This window comes from Monodon monoceros, unplaced genomic scaffold, assembly GCF_005190385.1.
Source record: "Monodon monoceros isolate NGI ecotype Baffin Bay Population unplaced genomic scaffold, NGI_Narwhal_1 Super_Scaffold_18, whole genome shotgun sequence".
In the NCBI taxonomy this organism is placed as follows: Eukaryota; Metazoa; Chordata; class Mammalia; order Artiodactyla; family Monodontidae; genus Monodon; species Monodon monoceros.
In genome coordinates this window covers 51,438,790-51,462,284 of record NW_021703774.1, presented here as the reverse complement: position 1 = coordinate 51,462,284, position 23,495 = coordinate 51,438,790, and the positions used below count along the sequence as shown (strand labels likewise).

The 23,495-nt window shown below is 40.6% G+C and overlaps 1 protein-coding gene across 16 annotated transcripts in view; it reads left to right on the top strand.

The window, feature by feature from the left end:
- PAPPA2 (pappalysin 2) overlaps positions 1-23,495 on the top strand; it is a 556,585-nt gene that overhangs the window by 515,083 nt on the left and 18,007 nt on the right. For all 16 annotated transcript variants that reach the window (XM_029227419.1, XM_029227421.1, XM_029227422.1 and 13 more), the window contains one exon: positions 5,740-5,811. In XM_029227419.1, the coding sequence (XP_029083252.1) occupies positions 5,740-5,811 (72 nt within the window). The remainder of the gene's footprint in view (positions 1-5,739; positions 5,812-23,495) is intronic.

Below are 23,495 nucleotides of genomic sequence, written 5' to 3'. Positions count from 1 at the left end.
ATTGCTCAGTCAAAACAATCCTTATAATTTCTGACTTTGTTTTCCCAAGTTGGTCCCCAAAGGATTAATAATTCCTTAAATATAACCAAAATGTTTTAAGAGGAAGAGAAAAGCAGGAGGAAAAAAAGAAGATAATAGTCACAGTTTCCCACTATCTGGTCTCACCCTCCAGTCTGTCCCCTCATCTCCTAATCCTCCCCCTCCCCCCACCCCGAGCGTCCTCTTGATGGGTGCAATTGTGTGTAACAGCTCCAATGACACTTGCCACACATCACGGGAGAACAAATCCCTCAGACATGAGTCATGAAAAAATCTTCTTTTTCATCTGTTTAAAACGTGGCATTGTTCCCTCTCTGCTTGAGTAAGTCTCAGGCGTCAATTCCCTCTTCTCTAGAGAAGAGTAGACAAGAGTGTCTTGGAGGATGGGGGAAGAATAACCACAAAGTATATTGCAGGGTAATGTACTATGGTCCAAATAAATATGCAAAATAGTGCTGTATTTTATTTAGGGCTGCATACATATATGGTAATAAGGAGATCATCACAAACCTGGGCAAGGAGCAGAACTTTGTGATCTGATGTGATTAGTAGCCCATTCTGTCAAGTAACTATTCCTGATAAAAAACAATTGAGCAATTTTGTATTAGACCTTAATGTTGGCTAACCATCAGTCTTGTGACCTTTAACAACACATTTAACCAGGCAACAGCCTTCATACAGCCCTATGACCATCCTAATAATCCTTAACTGGTTTTCTTTCCCCCTTTCCTCCCTCCCTTCTCTCTCTCTCTCTCTCTCTCTCTCTCTCCCCTCCTTTCTCCCCCACCCCATCTTCTCCTTTCCCACCTATGCTCTCCCTTTGTTCTTCCTTTCTTCTCTTTTTTCCCTTGTTTTTTAAAAAAATTTAAAATAGTCCAACCAAGAGGAAATCTTTAAACTGGTTTTCTCATGAACTTTTTCTTTTTGAAAAGTTTAAAACAAATCCTTGGCCCTTAGTTTTCACAATTGATTCATCTGAGAAGTGGCTTGCTAATAGTATAACAACTATAGTTACAATTATATACAAATGTATAGAAATAATAATTTTAAAATTCAGAATAGTTGTTATTAATAGGGAGGATGGAAGGAGAATGATGTTGGAGGGACATATATAAGGGACATTAATTGAATCTCTAGTGACAGACTCTGGAAGCAGATAAAACAAAGTGTCATGATTTGATAAAGCTGGGCAGAGGATATAAGGTTGTTTTTTCAATTATTCTCTATAGCTTTTCAAATGTAATATATAGGATTATAATTTGTCAAAAACATTCCAGAAAATAAGAAAATCATATTGAACTGTTAAACGATAAACTGAGGCATATTAAATATTTTAAGAGTTTATCTGAGCAAAAAACAATTCAAATCGGGTAGTGCCATACTGGGTTTAGGAGTACTCTACCAACAGCAGCTGCGGAGAGACTTGGTTATAGAGAAAAGGCAGAAGCAAAGTAAGGAAATTATTGATTGGTTATAGCTTAAAGCCAAGTTGGTTGTTCATGATTGATTGCCCTTTGGTTTCAATTTCATAACCTTGAGACATTGACAGGCTTAGATTCTGCTTTGCTTCCACAGGCCACCGTGGCATTAGAGCCACCTCAGTGTAATGGCCTCCTTGTTTAACTAATTTAACACACCTCACCAGGAGCTAGCCCTTCTATGCCAACTTCTCACTAGTTTTCCTCCCATTTCACTTTCCTCTTTCACCTCACTACCACAAATGTGCCCATAAAATGTAGGATCTGAAAAACATTTAAAATTTTCCTCCAATTTTGATAAGTAGTTATTCAATTAATTCTATATGCAGATCTTTTCATATGAGATGAGTGACTTTCATAGGCCAGAAGATAAAGAAGAAACCTAAAGGTACAACACCCTATTTAACGGTTGACAAGTACTTGTTGAACGTTGTCTCTCTCTAAGTCACTGAAATAAGATGTGTGAGTGGGAGACAGTCCCTATTCTCAAGGATTTTGCAGTCTAGGAATATATATGACACAGGTACCAGAAACTTTGGTAATCTGTACAGAGATCGAGGAGGTTGCCAGTCTGAATTAGTCTTAAGACTGAATTATAGAATATTAAAAAATTCATTGAGATGGGTATTGTCAATTCCACTATCATGAGTTTATTGAACAGATGTAGTTGCACATGTATGAAATGATTTATACATAAGCTTTGTTTGTTAGAGCAAAAGACTGAAAATGACTTGAATATCCATTAATATGGGTCTGATTAAGTAAATTAAGGTACATCCATGAAATGGAATAATATGCAATCAATAGAGTGCAGCAACCCATATACCATAAAATGAACAGAACACCAAGAAATGCTATGAAGTAAAATAAAGTTAGACAGTCAAACAACAGTAAACTAAAGCACTAAATAAAATTATAGTATTTCATACTTTGTGTGAGGAAATAAATAATTTTATATATGTATATATGTTCATAGACTATCTGTAATGACATAAAAAAGAACTAAAAATAGTATGCAGGAAATTGAGTAGTTGGGGAGATTGTGTATCCTTTTATGCTTTTTAGATTTTATACTGTGAACATGTATCACATAATAATAAAATTGAATTACATAAAAATACAAAGATGTAGGGGAGTTCCCTGGTGGCCTAGTGGTTAGGATTCTGGGCTTGTGGCCCAGATTCAATCCCTGGTTGGGGAACTGAGATCCCGCAAGCCACATGGTGCATCCACAAAAAAAAAACAACAACAAAGGTGTAAAAAATAAATTGGAAATAATAAGAGAAAAGAACACTGGAGAATGTATATGTATAGCTGATTCACTTTGTTATAAAGCAGAAACTAACACACCATTGTAAAGCAATTATACTCCAATAAAGATGTTAAAACAAATTGAATGAATGAAAAAAAATGAACCAACTACTGATACAGAGTAGAGATGTAGAGGCTAGTACTACAAATGGAACAGTGATGAAAAAAAGACTGGAAAGAGAGAGATCACAAATTTCACAGTAAATGGTAATTGCAATTTGCTTCAGCAGAGCAAAATGAAGAAGCTGTTATGTGAAAAAGAATGCACATGTATTGTTTCCATCAGATAACTGTTGAGTAGCATTTCCTAAAGTGAGTTCCACAGAACATTAATCTGGAGAGATGGTCACAAAAGAAAACCAAAAGCGTCTGTGGTTAAAAAAAAGAGCACTGGAGGAAAAGAATTAAAAGTAAATACAGACAGACTCTTTTCCTTTCTTTCTTTCTTTTAGGTTTTTTTTCTTTTGTTTGCTTTTTTCCTTTGCAATGTATTTTTAGAATTTCTCAAGTATTAGAAGATCAACACTCCTGCATGTAGAAAGGTGGTGGATGGAGTAGAAGGTATGAAGGGCATAAGAAAAACTGATCCAGTCAGTTCAGAGTGTTCTGGCAAGTTCTGGCTATGGTCGTCATGTGGGGGTGCTGAGGCTAAGTTCCCCTTCATGTGGAGGAATTGATGTACTTCCAGCTACCTCCCCCCATAGACTTTGAGTTCTTTGAGGGCAGTGACAGGACTGGTGGATCTTCAGATCCCTCTTGCTCCCTGAGGAAACTGGGTCGTAGTGAGTGCTACATTTAGTCTGAATTGAATGACTGACTGACTAGTGTGGGGACTGGGGGTCCTTAGTGGATTCAGTGCATGAGAAGGAATAAAGTTGCCATGTATTTGCATTTCAAGGGTTCAAATTACTGCATTTTGCCATTACCATTGTCTGGTAACAAAACATTCAGAAAAAAAGAAAAATCCAGAAAGTTCCAAAAAGCAAAACTTGAATTTGCTGCTTTCAGGCAACCATTTCCATAGCATTTACAGTGTATTTACAGCTATCTCCATAGCTTTTACATTGTATTAGGTATTATAAGTAATCTAGAGATGATTTAAAGTATAAATAGGATGTTATATGCAAATAGAATGTCATTTTATATAAGGGATTGAGGAGCCTTGGATTTTGGCATCCACGGAGGTCCTGGAACCAACCCCCTGTGGATATCAAGGAATGACTGTATATATTTGATAATTCTTTTTTTTTTTTAGTGCAATGATAATTTTTTTAATTTATTTTTTACACCTTTATTGGAGTATAATTGCTTTACAATAGTGTGCTAGTTTCTGCTTTATAACAAAGTGAATCAGCTATACATATACATATGTTCCCATATCTCCTCCCTCTTGCGTCTCCCTCCCATCCTCCCTATCCCACCCCTCTAGGTGGTCACAAAGCACTGAGCTGATCTCCCTGTGCTATGCGGCTGCTTCCCACTAGCTATCTGTTTTACGTTTGGTAGTGTATATGTGTCCATGCCACTCTCTCACTTTGTCCCAGCTTACCCTTCCCCCTCCCCATATCCTCAAGTCCATTCTCTAGTAGGTCTGTGTCTTTGCAATGATAATTTAAGCAAAGTCGCCTTCTACATTATTACAGTATAGAGTTTTGAATATCAAAAGAACTTTTTAGGGTTTACAGTATTTATTGCCTCTTTAGGGAAGCTGTGAAGGAGGACTTCTAGTTTATAGTAATATAACTCCAGAAAAATACTGCAGATGTGCATTTGCATAACTGACTCTGAGGTATATACTCATATACCTACAGCTTAATATACGCAAATGTCTCCAATCTGATCATTGTACAGTCTTAGCATTCTAGAATGTATAATTTTCAATTACTGGAGTGCTGTTTTATGTAAAACTCATATCTCACAATGCATCATTTTTCTTCTGGTTTCCCTGAATTTCTATTGTACTGAATTTAAAATGTGAGTATGAAAGTCCACAAATGGGTGGATTGGTAGCAGGTTATAAAGAGAACCTCTTTTTCTCTTTGAAACATCTTTTGGGACTTTCTCTTTTCCTGAAGTGTATCTTTTGAAATCTTTAAATACAAAAAATTAAAAGAAAAAAACTCCATGAAAATGAGTTATTATTATTCATAAAGAGTAGATGACTACTTGTTTAAAGGCACATCAGGAAATGGTCCTTGGGCCCTGGTCAATGGTCAGAGAAGGTCACCAGTGTTTTAACACAGACACATCTTCACACTCTCACCATCTTAATGTTGGTGCCTGGCGGTTTCCCATTAAGCCTATCTGTCCAGTGCGTAGACCCTCTTTTATTTCCCACAAGGAGGCATAACTGGTGCTGCCAGGAGTTGCAGAGCGTGCAGTTTGGCCCCACGCCTTGCTTGGACACTCACATCTTGTGATCTGGGATTCCTGAGATCCATTTTCAGTTCAAGACTCTTCTTATGAAGCTCTATTTCTCAGCCTTTAAAACTCCATGGTCTTCCCTGATGAACACAAGCCATCTCACAATTTCTTGTAACTTGATTTAATATTTCAAAATAAATGGAACCAATATTATGCCTAGAGCCAAATTAAAGTCATTTTAGTATTGGGGATGCTGTTTTTAAGCACACCTACACCATTCTGGATTTGATAGCTCAGGGAGGGTGAAGATGATGAAGAGAATGAAAGATTCCCTCCATTAAGAGATTCCCCCTTGGCTTCACCTGGCAGAATTAGCAGTTCCACGGGAAAGACCAGACTATGGCCTTGGACCTCTTCATGCAGCACAGCTGGGGCTTGCTCCTCAGGGAAGGGGTTGGGCTAGTGGGGTAAGCTCAGGATTTGCCCCTTCTCTCACTGACCAGGTGTCTTTGCTTTTGTTTTCTGTTCTCTCCGTCTTCCCCTTCAGAGCATCGTGTGCACTGGGCGGCGTCAGTGGCACCCAGACCCCCTCCTGATCCACTGCATCCAGTCCTGTGAGGTAAGCCACCTCCCCTCCCCCAGCGCAGACCAGAGCTCTCTGTTCTGCTCACCTTATGGAGACTTGCGTCCTTCTGCTTCAGTATTTGCCCTTTCCCAGATCCTATGTCCTTCGTGTAATCTCTTAAATTTAGCTCCACAATCCCCAAATTACAGATATTAGGATTTCTGATTTTGCCTTTTTTTTAATTTTAACAAAATCTCCAGGGTTCCATTTTAAATGACTTAATAAAAGTTAAAAGCAAGTCAGAATTATTTATGGTTTTGGGATTCTCTAACCGGGCCTCACTGGAGTTTAGTTAGATCAGAGTTTTGCAGATCAGTGGCCCACAGACAGGGGTTTGGCCAGCTCAGTGTCTAAAAACAATTTTGTATTGGTTGCTAATGCTTGAAAATTGGGATTTTCACATAAAATTCATATGTGTATATGTAACTTTACACATACACACACACACACACACACACACACACACACACACACACACACACTTTAAGCCCTCTCACCCTGGGAATAGCCAGTAGCAGATACAAATACTGTAGTCTCAGGCTACAGTTAGGCTTTGTCATCAAAGTCTTTCACTGGAAGTAATTAAGCCACTTAGCAGCAATGCTCAATAATTCTGGCTGTGCCTAGTGCGCTAGAGAGAGCTGTTTAACTTGCCCTTGACTTCCAGCACCCTCCCCCCACATACACACCCAACCCACATGCCTGTTAGTCCCTGGATTCTCCTGTATCCCTGTTTCTTGTATCTAATTCTGGGAAACTGGGATCTCCATGAGGCCAAAGAGGGGAAAATTGTGGGGTTTCAGACAAAGGGAAAACTGGGTGGGGAAATGATACCAATAAAATACCATCCTGAGCGTGCATCAGGAAAAATGCTAGCATGGAGTGTGCTTTGTTATGGTGTGGGCCAACAAAACAGCTCATCTTCTGCCATCATTAGAAAAACAGATGGCAGTGGGGTGGGGAGGGGAGTGAGTGACTCATCCACTGGGCAGGGGGTAGCAAGGGGGACGAGGAGGCCAGGGAAGGAAGGAGATAAACAGACAGAGGATTCGAGAACTTTGGCGAGATCAAAGGGATCCTGAGAATTCCCTTCTGTGGCTTCCAGGCATGATCGCAAGAGGGAGGGTGGATGGCAGGGCTTGGAGCTGGCTTCGGCGTTTCCCAGGAGGTCACAACACAGAGCTTTCCCCATTTGTCCTCCCTCTGTGCTGCACCCCAGCACATGCTCTGGATCCCTTATCCAGAGCTTCCCAGGCTTCTTTCAGCCCCTTTGTTGGCGTGACAAGGAACAAACCTTCATTCCCTTTTATGACCCCTCTGCCCAGCTGCTATCATGCACAGCTTAGGCTTGACCACCACACACCTGTTGGTACCCACGCTCCAGGGCTTCTCAAAGCATGGCCCCTGGACCAGAACAAGTGGCATCACCTGGGAACCTGTTAAAAATGCACATTCTCCGGCCCCATCCGAGACTTACTGAATCAGAGACTCTGGGGGTGGGGATCAGCAATCTGTGTTTTAACAAGGGCTCCAGGAGATTCTGAAGACCGCTTAAGTTTGCAAACCACCGCTCTGGTCACTATGGGAGCAGACAAGAAGGTTCCTAGACTATGGATCCCTAATGTGAAGCTTATTTGTCTAGGAATAATTTTAGCCTACATTATTCATTCACATTCTGATTATTCTACAGTATTTCCCGAGACTCTCTGGGTAGGACAAGATTTGACAGGACATGATTTTGCTTCCTGTTTCCCAGCAAAGGCTAGGAAGAGAAAAAAAACCCTTAGAGGGGTGGACGGGAGGAACAAAGAAGAAGAATCAATACCTGTAGAAAGGGAAAAGGAATTGTGCAGAGCGGGGCGCATGGGGAGAAGTAGAAACAATTCTGAAGGAATAAGTAGTAAGAAATGCAGAGAGGGAGGGCGAGGATGGAAAAGAAAGGACAAGAGCGGCTGAAACTGGCCTGTTCTAGGGGCAACTTGGCAGACACTTAGTTCTTTACTGGAAAAAAGTCAGCTAAATATATTAGGGAGAACCAAAGAGTGTCAGAGACAGACGGAGAGAAAACAGACCTGGATGCAAGATGAACCGAAGAGGGTTAGGTGGGTGAGAGCAAGTTTTAAAACGTGTGGCACAGAAATCTGATACTTTGTACCCCAGTGTCTAAAAAGGGTTTTCTTTTTTGGCTTTCCAATAGCGAATTGAATTCTAAGATGTCCCCTTAAGACATTCAGCCTCATAAGAGTGAAGTACATCATTCTTTATTGGTCTCAGTACGCCGAGGCATTGAACCAATCCCCTCACTGTCCCACTTCACGCCTGTGTTGTGTCACTTCTGCACCTCTGTTTGTGTCCTATCCCCTTGGCCACAGAGTTTTAGCCTTCAATTCTCCACTAGCTATGCCTCTCACTTTTCTTTAAGAGACAGCACTGAAGGTTCCCTCTGAAACATCTTATGTAAATAATGCCATCTTCTCGTGGTCACTTACGCTCCCATTTTCTCAGGAGCACGTGTGTACCACGTATCTGGAGTCCAAACCTGTTCATGCCTTAAATTCTATTTTTCTAGTTGATTCTTGTGTTTCACCTTCTTGACCCAGATACTCCTTGTATTTTCTATTTCTTTTGTAATTTGCAAATGGGCAGGGAGTGGTAATTTGGTTGGTGGAGAAGTTTTGAAGTTAAACAAATATAGGTTCAAATCCTGGGTCAGCTGAGTGGCGTAAGCCTTTGTGTCTTAATCTGTATCGGGAAGTGGGGGCAACACAGCCATTTTAAGGAGCTGTGATGAGGGATTAATGTGATAATGGACATAAATGTTTAAGCATCATGCCATTCCGGGTCCCTAGTAGATGCTTATAGGGTGGTTAGGCACTATTAACCACTCTGTGAATGCTTACTGAATGATGCGTGCAGCAGAAGGCAGGGCAGAGCTGCTGGGTGGCCTCAACGTGGTTAGATGCAAACTCTGAAGATGGGAAAAGGGAAAGAACAAAGGAAGAAAGGGGAACAGACCATTCCCTGGAGACCCTCTGAGAGCCACAGTTTGCAAATCACTTGGAGACAGCTGCTGGATCTAATCGGTCATGAGGAGCTCTACTCATTCCTACTGTTGCCCTCACTGGGGCCTCAACATCTCTCACCTGGGCTATTGCATTAGTTTCCTAATTGTTAACCCTAATCCCAGACCTGTGCCCATTAAAATTATAGACAAGCACACCAATAGTCAATGCTAACTGTGTAGAAAACAAAGACTTATTCTGCCAATGCTTGGCCAATTGAGTGCACTCCTTTCCCAGTATGTGGAGGGGGGGGTAGCGGGGAGGGTTGTCCTCATTTTGTGGGGTGATAATTGAAGTGAGCGTTCACTCCGTCAATGAACACATTATACCATCAGATCATATGTGTTATCTTCTTTTTCCTTCCTCCCTCCCTCCCTCCCTCCCTCCTCCCTTCCTTCCTCCCTCCCTTCCTTCCTTCCTTCCTTCCAAAAAGTCATATTTATTAATTCTAACAAAGTCTACAGTCCTAGGTTCCATTAAACTAAGAACATCTTGTTCTCTAGGGAATGCAGCTGGAAATAAAGACCACACTTCCAGCCTCCTTTTGCATAGAAATGACTAATTTCCTTCCTGTAGGATGATTAAAATTGAGTGCCCATCGACCTACATTTTGGTTCTGCTTTTTCTGTGAGCACGTATTTCTTACAAGTTTGTTGTGCTTGTCAGCAGCCCCCCATTTTGGATTACAATTTCTGATAATTCTCTAACATTTTGAAGGTTCTTGTAGAGTTATGCTTTTTCAAAAAAAAAAAAAAAAACGTGGGGGCAGCTGTGGAGGAGGACGGAGGTGGAATGATGTCAGAAGAATTAAGTTCAAATTCTGAGTCTACCCTTTTAGCTACGTGTTGTATCTGTCTGGCTTTCTCTCAAAACTCCTGTGAGAGTCAAGTGAAATAACTGATGTTAAGGTGCTATGTAAATTGCCAAATAATATAACATATTTGTAGTGGTATTGCCTAAGGAACGATATACATCACTATGTAAGGATGGGCTCTTATTGAAACAATATGTACCTATTAAGAATCAAGAAAGAGTCCACTCACACCCACTTTATATCTTTATGAGTATTATATACTGCAGGTGGCCATGGTTAATTGATGTTATTGAGGCTTCCAATAAAATTTAGAAAACTTTTAAAGATTTTTTTGGGTATTTCAAGTCAGTCTCTCTGAACATGCTACTATTTCTCCTATAAATTCTTATACATACCCTTGTAAATGCCTATCTTTCACTTATCACATTATTTCAAGATTATATGACAGGTCTGTCCTTCCTACAATCTGTGAGCTTCTGAGTTATAGGATGTGTTTTATTCCTTTGAAAAACACAGACCTAATTCTCCAATGACACCTGCTTCTACCCCTCTAAAGGCAGGGAGAGAGAGTTGAAGGTAGACCTTTGACTTTGAAAGTCTCGAATTGAGAACGATTATATTGGATTTCTGAGGAGTAGCACAGTGGAAGGAAAGGGAGGGAAGGAGTAGAAGGTGAAGGAGAGAATTACAACCCTGCCATGCATAGAATCAGAAAGCTTTGCAACAGGGGCAACCCAGAGGAGCCAGAGGAAGGCTGTCAGGGGTCCAGAGGCAGGCTTGAACCTCAGTTCCATCCCTTAGTACATGTTTCCTTGGGCAAGTCCGTTAACATCTCTGAATTTAAGCTCCTCAGCTTTAAAATCAGGTGGATACAATTTATCTTTTAAACTTGTTCGTCAGATACCTGATTCAGAAAACTATGGAGATGCACCCAGGGGTGTGTCGTTTGGGAGCCTTTGAAGAGGTCATACCTCAGGAGAATGTGAGTCATGCTGATTTTTCAGGAATAACTGGAAATATCCCTTGTTTCTGGGGATTTTTGCCTTCTGCATAGATTTTGATCTTTCTGTTAAGATTTGTGGCTTTAATGGTTAGGTTTGATTTCTTACTCACTGGATGGGTTGCATTTTGGAAATCTGTTGGCACCGTCCTTCCTTGGCTTGAGTCCAAGGTCAGTTCTGCTTTTGGTTTTTCTTCCATCCTCCTGGTTCTAGCTGGCAAGAGAGAACTCAGACGAAGAAAGGGTGGATATGAGAGTCAGAACATGATAAAGGATGAGCAAGCGCCCATTGTATGAATGTTCAGTAAACATTAATTGAATCTCACTTATCAGTCATACTGAGTGACTTCTGTTACTCACCGAAAAATTAATGCTTCTTCCCACTATCTATTATTCTAAGACAGTGGCAGGAAATACATATGTAGGTGCATATACATTAAGAGAGTGAGAGGCCAAGCTGATCTGGAAGAAGATTAGGTAAAGAATTGCTTAGTAAGACTCTTTGGAGTCCCTATCCAATCATTTTGATGTTCTCAAAGGAATGAGGAGCTTACAGAAGACTGAAAGTAAAGCTATGTAGCATGTACCATTTTGAAAGAAAAGGGGGTTGAACAATGAAGCCTATGGGCCTGCAAGCTTGGTTTTTCTACTAGGAAGACTTCTAGGACAAACTTCTCTATGGGCCTGCAAGCTTGGTTTTTCTACTAGGAAGACTTCTGGGACAAACTTCTCTAAGTCCTGTATTTATAAGGGATATACTCTCCTTTTCAGTGTGATGTTTTGTGACAGAATGATTGGTCAAAGAGATAAAGGAGAAATCACTTTTTAAATTTAGCAGGTGTGCCATTCTAGTCCAAACGATATACCCCTAATTTAAGAAGACACCTAAGGAGTTGACCACATGTTGGATCACTACTGTAGATTGTGCTGAACTGGGATGGACGGTCCATCCAGTGGAAAACTCAAGACTTACTCTGACCACCCCTTGTCTTTACTCATTTCACATGGGCAGTGGACTCTGCTGATAGTTTTTTCTTTTTGTTTTTGTTTTTAAAGTGTGCTTAAGAATTACTTGGAGTGCTTATTTTTTGAATGTAGATTCTTAGGTTCTGCCCCTCCCTCCCAATTTTTACATATCAAGTCTTGTGTGGGGTCCAAGAATTTGTTTTTTTCAGAAATACCCCAGGTCCTTCTAATGTAGGTGGTCCTCAACTGCACTTTGAGAGGCACTGGGCAGGAATGAATTAATACACTCAAAGATAATTGTATGCAATAGCATCCACATCACATCTTGGAGAAAAAGGTTCCATCTACCAATAGTTAACCATTTATCTAGTGGGTTCTTTTTTTTAAAATTAATTTTCATTGGAGTATGGTTGCTCTACAATGTTCTGTTAGCCTCCACTGCACAGCAAAATGTGTCAGCCATACACATACAGATATCCCCTCCCTTTTGGACTTCCCTCCCATTTATGTTACCACAGTGTACTAGGTTAGTTCCCTGGGCTATACAGCATGTTCCCATCAGTTATACATAGCGTCAATAATATATATGTGTCAGTCCCAGTCTCCCAATTCCTCCCACCCCACCCCTTTCCCCCTTGGTGTCCATACATTTGTTCTCTACGTCTCTGTCTCTATTTCTGCTTTGCAGCTAAGATCATCTATACCATTTTTCTAGATTCCACATATATACGTTATTATACGATACTTGCTTTTCTCTTTCTGACTTACTTCACTCTGTATGACGGACTCTAGGTCCATCCACGTCTCTACAAATGACCCAATTTCATTCCTTTTAATGGCTGAGTAATATTCCATTGTATATATGTATATACCACATCTTCTTTATCCATTCCTCTGTCGATGGACATTTAGGTTGCTTCCATGTCCTGACTATTGTAAATAGTGTTGCTATGAACATTGGGGTGCATGTGGTTTTTTTTGAATTATAGTTTTCTCTGGGTATATGCCCAGTAGTGGGATTGCTGGGTCATATGGTAGTTCTATTTTTAGTTTTTTAAGGAACCTCCATACTGTTCTCCATAGTGGCTGTATCAATTTACATTCCCACCAGCAGTGCAAGAGGGTTCCCTTTTCTCCACACCCTCTCCAGCATTTATTGTTTGTAGATTTTGTGATGATGGCCATTCTGACTGGTGTGAGGTGATACCGCATTGTAGTTTTGATTTGCATTTCTCTAATAATTAGTGATGTTGAGAATCTTTTCATGTGTTTCTTGGCCATCTGTATGTCTTCTTTGGAGAAATGTCTGTTTAGGTCTTCCAATAATTCTTGAATAAATGAAGAAATCACCTGAAATAGAATTAACATTAGAAAGATCAAGGATAGAGGTAAAAATATCTGTCAGACAGCGGTAAAACTGAAATTCTTATAAGCCAGAAAAGACTTAATTGTTTTAAAATTACAGTTAAATTTTTTAAATGATGGTTCATTGTGGGTAAACAGTAGCCTGACTATGTTCTTAAAATGACAAGCTACCTGCCAATAAGTGTAAGTGAGACCAACCGAAAACCCGAGTATTTCATTGCCTATCATTATTCTCACCATTGATCTGATCCTGTTTTCTCTCTGGGTCCAACTTCTATAGCCATTAGAAAACACAGAATGTGTTGCAGGTCACAAAAATAACATCAAAAGCTTGATAATAATACCTTTGGTGAAAAATAAAAAGAATTGGGATCTTTAAGCCTAAAAGAGAAGGATAAAGATTAATGTAGTAAGTATTTTCATGTAGTAAACATTTTATATAGAGAAGAGTTAACAGCATCCCCCAATAACAACAGGACAGAAAATAATGGGCTTAAAAAGCTGAATGAACTATTTAAAGTAAATCTGTGTGAGAATATCCTGGAACTGTTAAACTTTATAGAAGTTTATAAAGGGAACTGTTTAAAGGCATATTAGTCTTTGGAGCATTTTAAAGGGATGTGTATTGTCTTCTCTCTGATATGGTTAAATATTTTCTGGTGTCTCAGACACAGATGATGGTTCGGTATTCTCACTCCTTGTAAATCTATCACTCCATGGATTTAAATGTAAATATATTTGTGTTTTCTGAAGGCAACCAGTAGGGATATTTTTAAGTGTCATGACTATAACGAGTACTACCTTGATAGGAATTTGTACAGGAGGGAATTGGGAGTGGAAAGACAGGGGTGAGGAGGCGTTGGGGATAAATTTAGCTTTAGTGAAGTGGCTGCATTTACTTAAATGTAGGTGGGCAGTTGTATTATTTTTACACATTTAGTAGCTGATATCAACAATGCTTCCATCACTAATTCATTCCATCTGCTCCATCATTCCTTAGATTCTTTCTTCTGTGTTGTCTTGGACCTCTCTCTGCCTCCCTTTTATTATTTGTATTCCAGATGGTAGCCCTGTTAGCTGTGTCTGGGACATGTGCTTCTCTATCACTCATGGGCACTGCCTGGGTTTACTGCTGTACCTCTAGGATGTGAGGGCCGATATATAATTCATGAGGTGGAAATGATGGCATGAAAATCGAGGTTTTATTGCACCTTTTTTTCTTTCCCAGACTTTGAGCCCAGAAGGAGTAGAGAGGAGCTAGAATCAGACTAAAACGCCCCATTTTAGGAGACGCGCTTTATACTTGGGTGCAGAATGCCTGCATGCAGATCTGAATGTGATGATCAGAGATGGGGGTGGGAGAGGGTCACAGGTTAGCCTGCACGCGATAAATACCCGAGAAATAAGTGATTTTTATGGGCCTCCGCATGATGTGTGGCCCTTTTGGAGGAAGGCTTTTATTTCTGTTAGGGTTTTGTCCCCTTGATTTTTAGCACAAGATGTCATATATAAAGATATATATAATTTCACTCAGCCTCACAGTGAAACCTGTTCAGCCATTCTTTTCTCAAACTTTTATCCTTTTTGTTTGTAAGGTTTATCTCTATTACTGTGCTTTAGTAATGCCTTTTTCCTCACTAGATAGTCACAAATTTCTTTTAATAAATGCCCCAAACTTGATCTTTGAAGTGTGACCAAATGGAATTTCTACTGATCTTTTCCGAAAAACCTCTCACCTGAGTCTGTCTTTATAAATTCCTTATTAAAAAGAGAAAAAAATGAATCTTTTTTTATGATACCTGTATATAGAAAACCAAATGTTCCAACCCAGCTTTATCACTTTGGGCACTGAGATGGCGAAGTTGTTTAACTTCTCTTATTTCCTTTTCATTTACATTTTGTCATTTAAATGATAGCCAACAATTAAACTTCTCTTTGCCACACTTTAGCTGTTTACAAATCGGATATCATAATCATTCTTTCCCATGCTTCTCAGAGGACAGATCATATGGGCTTACTTTTGACATTCTTGCCAAGTTCTTTAGTATCTATGGGTGAAAAGAAGTTAATTAGGGTGGAAATAATAATGGCTTAGCAGCAAGTAATGAGAACAGCTACTCCACTTCTGGTAGGGATAGTGTGGGTCCTCACAAATCTAAATCTAAATATGTGTTAGACGTGCTAAAATCCAGAGGAAAAAATGAAAATTAACTTACGTTGGAACTGTCTTCCAGGCTCACTGGCTGCCAAGTTCCAATCCCCCCCGAGATTTGTTTGTGAATTTCACCGCCAGTTTTGTGCAGTCTCTGCACCGGCCTGGAAATCTGGGTATGTCTTTAGGCTTGTCCAGAATCCCGTTCGGTTCAGGGCTCTACTTTAGATCCTCCAGTTGGAATCTCTGAAAATTGGACTCCAAATGTTAATTAGGACTAGTTTTTTCATACTGAAAACTAAAACCACTGTGTTTTTTTCCCCTGCTTTTTTAAAAAGTAAACCATTAAAGGCACAACCATGTAAATTGTAAAACCTCCTCTAGATTAACAACATTCATGAGAATTTATGCTTAAGACTCCCTGGGAACCACACTGTGACATCCCGGTGGGCTTTCTACCAGGCTGCATTTTGCTTCTTTTGTCTTCTCCGGCCTCCTGGGTGGGCCACTCTCTCACTCTGTTAATTCTCCTCATGACATGGGTTTTTCCCTTTTTCTCCTCCAACCACACCCTTTTTCTGATTTACTCTGTGCTTTTCCTTATTGTTCTGTTCTTTTGATTCTTCATTTCTAGCCCAACTTTGCAGACAATTGAAATATTACTCACCTGTAAAAATAGCATTATGGAAATGCTACCTTCTGTTCTTCAACTTGGCTTCCTAATGATTATGCTGAGATTATAAGAATTAGCAGTAAGCAAATATAATCAGATTATATCTGTAAGTAACTCTACCCCTTTCCTCTTCTCCTAAGGCCCTTCTCCACTAAGATTTCGAACTGTGCTCCTAAAATACGTTTTAAATACGGTGTAAGTGTGACTCAAATATGTTCACTGAGACCGTTCTGAAAGTCCATAAGGCATTGATTGGTTTACCATTTACCCTCATGGTCATTTGCATATGCCTTCGTTAAATAGTCATATTGACAAGCCCTTTCAGAAAGTTCATATAATTTGAGTCATTTCTAATTTATCCTACTAAAATAGATATTCCTTTTAGTGAAATTATTTTATTAAATGCTTGTTGATTGTGACTGAGGGATAGCAAAGTACTAAGTCTCTTACACTTACTTTTTAAAAGTATATGAAGTATATATGTATGCCTATATACATATGTGCGTATGTGGGAGTGTATGTTCTGACTAACCCTATAATGAAACGGTGACAAAAAAAGGGTGACTGCCCCAAACTGATTGCAGTTATTTGCAAATAGCAGGCACGGCAGAAAGGATACACGTTTCAACCCCTGACTAATGGGTTTCAATCTCAGGTCTGCCCTCATTAGCCATATTTTCATGTAATATTTTTTAAACTTAACTTTAATTCTATAAAAGTACTACTGTACATGTACCTAGTTTAAAAAGCCAGTTAGCACCTCTGGGTTTACTTGGAGGACGGGCAGTGCCTGCCACTCTCTGGCTAACCTCAGCCGCTCTTGGCAGACACAACTCTGTCATATCTTTTCTTCTTCTCCTCGTCACTCCTTTTATTTCATCTGGAAATTGCATCTATAAATATATAACTACATATATCTATACACCTATCACCTGTTTAATAATGCTTCCACTGCCAATCTTGATTTTTTTTTCATTTATGGAATTATTTACTGACTTCCTAATATAGAAGGGGGAGTTTGAGCTCTCTGACGCAATCACTCTCTCTCTCTTCCTCTCTCTCTCTCTCTCTCTCTCTCTCTTCCTCTCTCTGTCTCCCTCTCTCTGTCTCCCTCTCTCTCTCTCTCCCTCTCTCTCACACATGCGCACACACCGCCCCCACAAGACACACCTGTATAGCTGCCTGCAGGGGTCCCTGACACTCCTAATTCTTGAGTTTTCCCGGTATTCTGTGCATTTCAGGCACTTAGGTATCTGTTTTCTCGGATCTGCTCTGTCAGCTACTATTCATCCATACATTTCCCACTTTCTTAAACATTGTTGAATTCTCCATTGGCTGTTGTTGTCTCTCCTGTTCTCTTTTCTCTTGTGATTTCGTACCTTGTTTATCTTTTTATTCCCGTTTCAGTGGGGCTGAGGGAGCACATATAAAAACAAATTCAATTCACATGTCTTACCAGTGCTAAGCCTGGGATGTAAGAGATGTGCAGTGGTCATTATACTGTTACTACTCACCACTCCCTTCAACAGAATTTATGCCTATATGGAAGAAAACAGATGCACCTGACAGAGACGATGTTCCTTATTTTGGTGTTTTTTCCCTCTACTGTCTCTTCTAACTTCTTATTTGTCCTAGAGTGAAGCAGAAACCTCTTTAAGGTGCTTAACTCGTGAAAGTGCAGGTTTTAGATAAGGATGCACTTACTCACAGAATATACATTTATTGTCCATGTATAGTCTCCGACTCTAGGGATATGAAGGGAAAGAAGACAAAGCTCCTGTCTCCTGGGAATCCACTCTAACTTGCGGGGAGGAGCAAGTTCAAAGTGCTGTGGAAACAGAGGAAAGAAAGTGATTGTGTTTGCTTACTGAACAGGCAGGAGGTGGATGTGGGACATACAATTTGGGGAAGAATTCAGAGCAAAGAGACACTCATGTAGGATTTAATGGTTCCACTAGTTGGCGTTAAAGTAGAAAGCCCTATGGGCAGAGGAGATGTTATGAGCACAAGGCGCAGGGATCTGAAACACAGGGAGTGTCTGGAGAACCATGTGGAGACTACAGTTGAGGCTAGAGGGACTCAGGCTAGATGAGGGAATGGCTTGAATGTGGCCATACTTGGACTATCAAATTTATTCCGATGTCATTGGGGAGCATCACTAGGAAGCTACAAGATGAGATACATTGGTGAAGATGAAGCCCTTCGAGAAGAGAATGGTTAGGAGACAGTGCCTGTATCTCAAGAGAGAGACGGTGAGAGCCCAGGCACGGTCCCGCCAGGTAGGGATGGAAAGAAGCCACCGCTGAGGCCTTTCCTTTTAAGATATAAAATCGATTCTAAAATCCCATCCAATGGGGAAGATGAAGATCTAAATCTAACTCCCTGGTGTTTGGATGGATAGTGAATGTCATTCATCTCTGTAAAGAAAAAGAAGCAGGCTTTTAGGAGACAAAAATGAGCTTGGCTTTAGACTGAGTTTAGTGGAGTTGGAAATAAAAGGTCTAGCGTTCAGGAGCACAGTCTCAGTTCGTGACTTATGTTGAGAAGTGAGGAAAATATGGATGATAATTAAAGATAGGTGAGGGGATGTGATCATGCCAGGAATGTGAATGGAGAGAGGTGAGGAAAAAAGACCTGGGAGGAGGGAAGTAATACAAGGGAAGAACAGAGGAAGTGAAGCTAGTCAAGGAGATAGAGAATGAGGAGAAAAGTAGAAAGAAATACAGGAGAGAATGGCTGTAGAAAAACCACGGAAGAGGAGAAAGATGGTAAATAGTGTTCAGTGCTACAGAGCGGACGAACGAGTTGAGTATTGACATTAGGCTTATAATTTCAGCACTCACTGTAATCCCAGACACCGTGGTAACAGAGGAACAGGGGAGAGGGCAGTAGGTTGAGAAATAGATATGAAAGCGGATGCAGCAAATAAAAATATTGTTTCCAAAAGTTGGCCAGTACAAGGAGCGAGATGAACAGTAACTTAAGTGGAAAACAGTGTTTATGGAAAGACTTTTGATATGAATAAAACTTTAATATATTTATTATCTGTGGGTAATAATCTGATTAAGAGTCTGGACACTCAAGGTAAAGAGGGGATAGAAAAGGTTTCAAATACCGTTGGCTCTGAGTCAGGTGGGAAGGAAGTAACAAGGGCTAGAGACAAAGCTTGTAGAGCAGCAAACAGAATTCAAGGAGTTCACGAGCAGCGGTTTCCCATTTCTCTGTGCAGACTTTCCCATCTCAGTTGATGACAACTTCATCCTTCCCGTTGCTCAGGACAAAATCCTTGATGTCATCTTAATCCCCCTCTTTCTCTCATCCTCCACAGCCAGTTCATCAGGTAATCCTACTAGCTCTACCTTGAAAATCCATCCACAGTCCAGTCACTTTTCGCCATCTCAGCTGCTGCCACCCTGGTTTGAGCTATCGTCCTCAGCTACCTGGACTCCTGCAGTAGCCTCCCAGCCGGTCTCACTCCTACCCCTGCCTCACCACTGCTTATTCTCAACACATCAGCCAAAGGGGCCTGTTAAAATGTAAGCTAAATCCAAGCACTCTTCTTCTGAAACCCTCCAAGAATTCCTCAGTTCACTTGGAGTAAAAATCAAAGTCCTTGCGATGGCTTTCACAGCTCTCCAAATGTCCCTTCTCTGACCATTTGATTGGAAATTGCAACTGTCCTTCCTCTCTCACTCTCTGCCCATCCTCCAACCTATAGCATTCCCTTACACTGCCCTATTTTCTATAGGACTGTTACTTTTTAATTCACTAAATAATTATTTGTTACATTTAATATCTATTTTCCCCACTGGGATACAAACTGTACAGGGCAGGGCTTTTTGTATATTTTATTCACTGATAAACCTCAAGTCCTTAGTACAGTGGTACAGTGACTGGCACAGGGTAAATGTTCAATAAATATATCTTGAGTGAATGAATGAGGTAGGAAGTTAAGGGCTGCCACAGACTGGGGAGAAGATTCGCAGCTAGGTAAGGATCTTAAGAAGCAGCTTGATTACTATGGAGAAAAGGAAAATGTTGCTAACTTGTAAAGGGTTAAAAGATTGCCAAGAGACCCTGAGCTTTATGACTCCTTTAAGAGTCTTTTTCTTACTGGATGCTCGTTTTGTTGAGTAAAGCCTGCAGTAAGCATGGCCCTGTCTTGGGACTTTGGGGATGAGTGGTGAAATTTAGATTCCCTTCAGCTCTTTGAAGGCTGTTTGTGCATTGGGTAGAGAAAGCTTGGTTCCACATATTGCCTTTCTTCTCCCTAGTTATGTGACCTCAATCAAAGTCATTTAACTCCTATGGAAAAACAATGTCTCCTTTGGTTGACTTTGAATGTTCTTTTGGCTCTCAAATAACATGATGTTTACGAAAGCATTGATTGACACTAAAATGCTACACATGTGTACAGGACTATCATCATTATTATCATGCCTGTGTGAGAAGTCTTCCAAAGCAAGGCCAGGCGGAGGCATGGCAACAGTGCCGGTGACAGGGGACACATCCTACATGCTGCTCACTGGAGGTCCCAGCTGAGGAAGTCAAATGTCTACTAGGAGGTGTGGACATAAAGCTACAGCAAGAATCAATAAGGAGAAGCAGAGCCTCTGCTTGCCTCCTTTCAACTCAGTGTGATTTTTCTCAGGCCTGCAGCTTTGAGCTAGTTTTTGTGTCCTTTTGGATCTACCTTTCCAGGTGTAGGCACCCAAACTGGGCAGCAGAACCTTGTTTAAGGGGCTAACACAGCTCAGATCTGCATCCGGCTGGCAGCATCCCAGCTCCAGCCCATCAGCTTGAGGCAAACTTCCTTCAGATGCTCCCCTTAAGAGGATGCCCATCATCCATTCAGGATACAAAGCCTCCATCTTATTTTCCCTCTGTTTCACTGAACAGAGTAACAAGAATAAGAGAGAAAATGAGCCTTTAAATGCTTAGCCAAACAACAACAAAAAGAGAAACAGAAAATCCCCAAACCATATGCACCTATTTTGAAAACAGACTCATTGTCTCTTCCTTGTCTCAACACCCCTAGCCCAGTGATCCTAAGCAAGCCTTCTTTTCCCCAGTAGATTCTCCATAGCCTCTTCAGCCTTATACATTGTTTTCCTTCCTATTTAAGATCAATAATGAGGACTTGGCAGGAGAAAGATTCAAATGAGTCAGGAGGCCCCTGTGGCTTTTCTCCGGCTTGTTTTCCACAGCCCATTCTAGCCTGCAACATACTTCGCAAGAATAAGTTGGCTGCAGATCTAACTCACGGTGAGAGGCCGCCACTGAGGGCAGCATTTCAGACTAGTGAGCCTGGAGCCACGAGCAGTCTTCCTGAAGCCCAGAGCCTGGGTGTTTCCTTACACACGCACATGAACACACACGTGCACACACAGCAGCACACACCGGGGGTCCTTATCGAGAACAGATGTTGCTGCCCACTGTGCCAGCCACGTGTTGTGCATGGCATTTTCTTCTGTTAAGCTCCTGGCAGCTGTGTTTTTCCTTTCTTCTCCCCTCCCTCCACCTCCCACCCCCTACACCCATTGCATGTACAAATTGTCTCCTGATTCATAGTGGGCCAGCCTCATATTTTTGTTGTTGTTATTGTTATTGCAAACATTGGATGCTTCCAAAGCTGGAATAAAATAAAAAGGAAAGAAAAGAGAAAAAGAAAGAAACCACAACAACCCCCCAAAGAAAACATGTTCTAACCCAGGAATGTACAATACTTCATGCATGGGAAGCATCTTCCCACCTCTCCAAGCTTCGCTACAGAATCTAGGGCTCCAAATTCCAACACATGAAAAAACAAATTCATCCAGCTTTTTTTTTTTTTTTGTATGAGCCTCATACCATTTCTCAATCTAAAAGCTTGCTGCTCCCCCCAATGGCAAGGATCTGCAGAAGCGGAATAGCCTCTTTTCCCAACTCACACCATGGTTACTAAACTGTGATCACTCCTTCAGGTTCCTTTATTTATTTCTTCACTTAAAATAATATTTTCTGTGTGCCAACTATGAGTCAAGTTTACAAAAATGAATCAGGAATTTCCAACACAATGTGTGCCACAGAGGTAAAAGATCAAATTTCTACCCAATGAATAATAATACAAAGATATGAACAAACTCAACTGGGGACACAGAGAATAAAGCAAATAACTCATCCCAATCACGTTGAGAAGATCTTACAGAGGGGTAAACACTTGAGGTGAATTTTGAAGGATAAATAGAAACATATGGAAAGGCAAAAAATGTGAAAGGAAATGGTGTGATGCAGCCATCCAGTTTTTTCTGTGATAATGCTGCATGACAAATAATCCCCAAATATCAATGTCTTGTCATAATAAAATTTATTTCTCACTCATGCATCTGCAGTTGACTAAGGTGGTTCTGCCTTAGGTTTGGGGTTGGGTTACGGTATACTCCACCTGACTCTCACTCAAGGACCCAGGCTTCAGGGTTTCAGGGTCAGTAGCTACCCAGCATATGTTCTTCTCATGATGGATAACATGGGTACAAAGAAGCCAGAAAAGGCATGCCGGGACATTCAAAATCTCCGGTCAAATGTAGCATATGTTTCTCACACTCACATTCCATTGGTCAAGGCAAATCACATGGCTCCATTTAAAATTAGTAGGAATGGGAAATGTACTCTGCTGGTAGTGAACTCGTAAAAGGAACTGTGGACAGGTAATAATATCTGCCAGTCAGTCTTTTTGGTTACAAACATTTGTCATATTTCAAATTTACTCCACCTTACCCCAAGACATTCTAAATGTCTTATCCAGTTATAGCATCAGGCTTAAAAATCTAGAACATCATGATTTACATCAGGTTACAACGTAGCTTCTCTTAGTCTGGACTCTGGTGTAATAAAAATCACAAGTTCTCTGCCTTCCACACACCTGATGGGCAAAGTAGAGTAAAAACAAGACAGCTACAATGAACACCCCCTTTAAAGGAGAATACCGAAAGGAACATAACTGGCACTGGTCCACAATTCTGAAATCCCTCTGAGAAAAGTGGTAAAAATTATACTCTAAGAATAAGGAGTGCTGCTTGTTTAATAGATTTTGATTACTCCCTGGATGTAGGTCCCAAGTCGACTTTTCTTCATGGCTCTTGGCTCTGCTTTCTTGGATGTCCTTCCTTTTCTGTTATCCTCTTGGGTCACAAGAAGAGGGCACTGGAGAACATCCTCCTACTGGAAGCTAAGTAACGTTATCAGCCTGCTTTCTCCTCTTAGAATATAGGGGATCCAAAAAATCTATCCAAATTCGCTAACAGTAAGTCTCTTTTAACACAGTCTGATGCTACTTTTGGAAATTGAACTCACAGACTCTTTTGGTTTTGCATCTATTTAATTTCAGTCAAATCCATATTGCAAGAGCTATGTCACAGTCTTTTCAAGACATGCCTCTCTGAATCAGTTTGATTATAGGTATTCTGAGCTTATGAGACTTCTCTGGGATAAAGTCCTTAGTCTCTTTTCTATGAGTCACATTGTTCAACTACAAGGATCTTCTAGGTGCCACTTTAATCCAGTTAAAAGTCCTAACAAATGATGTAATGGTCCACCCCTTGATTTGGTCTTTGCCTGAGATTAGGCCTTAACTTCAGTCTTCGAAGGCCTGTCTAATACAAAGCATT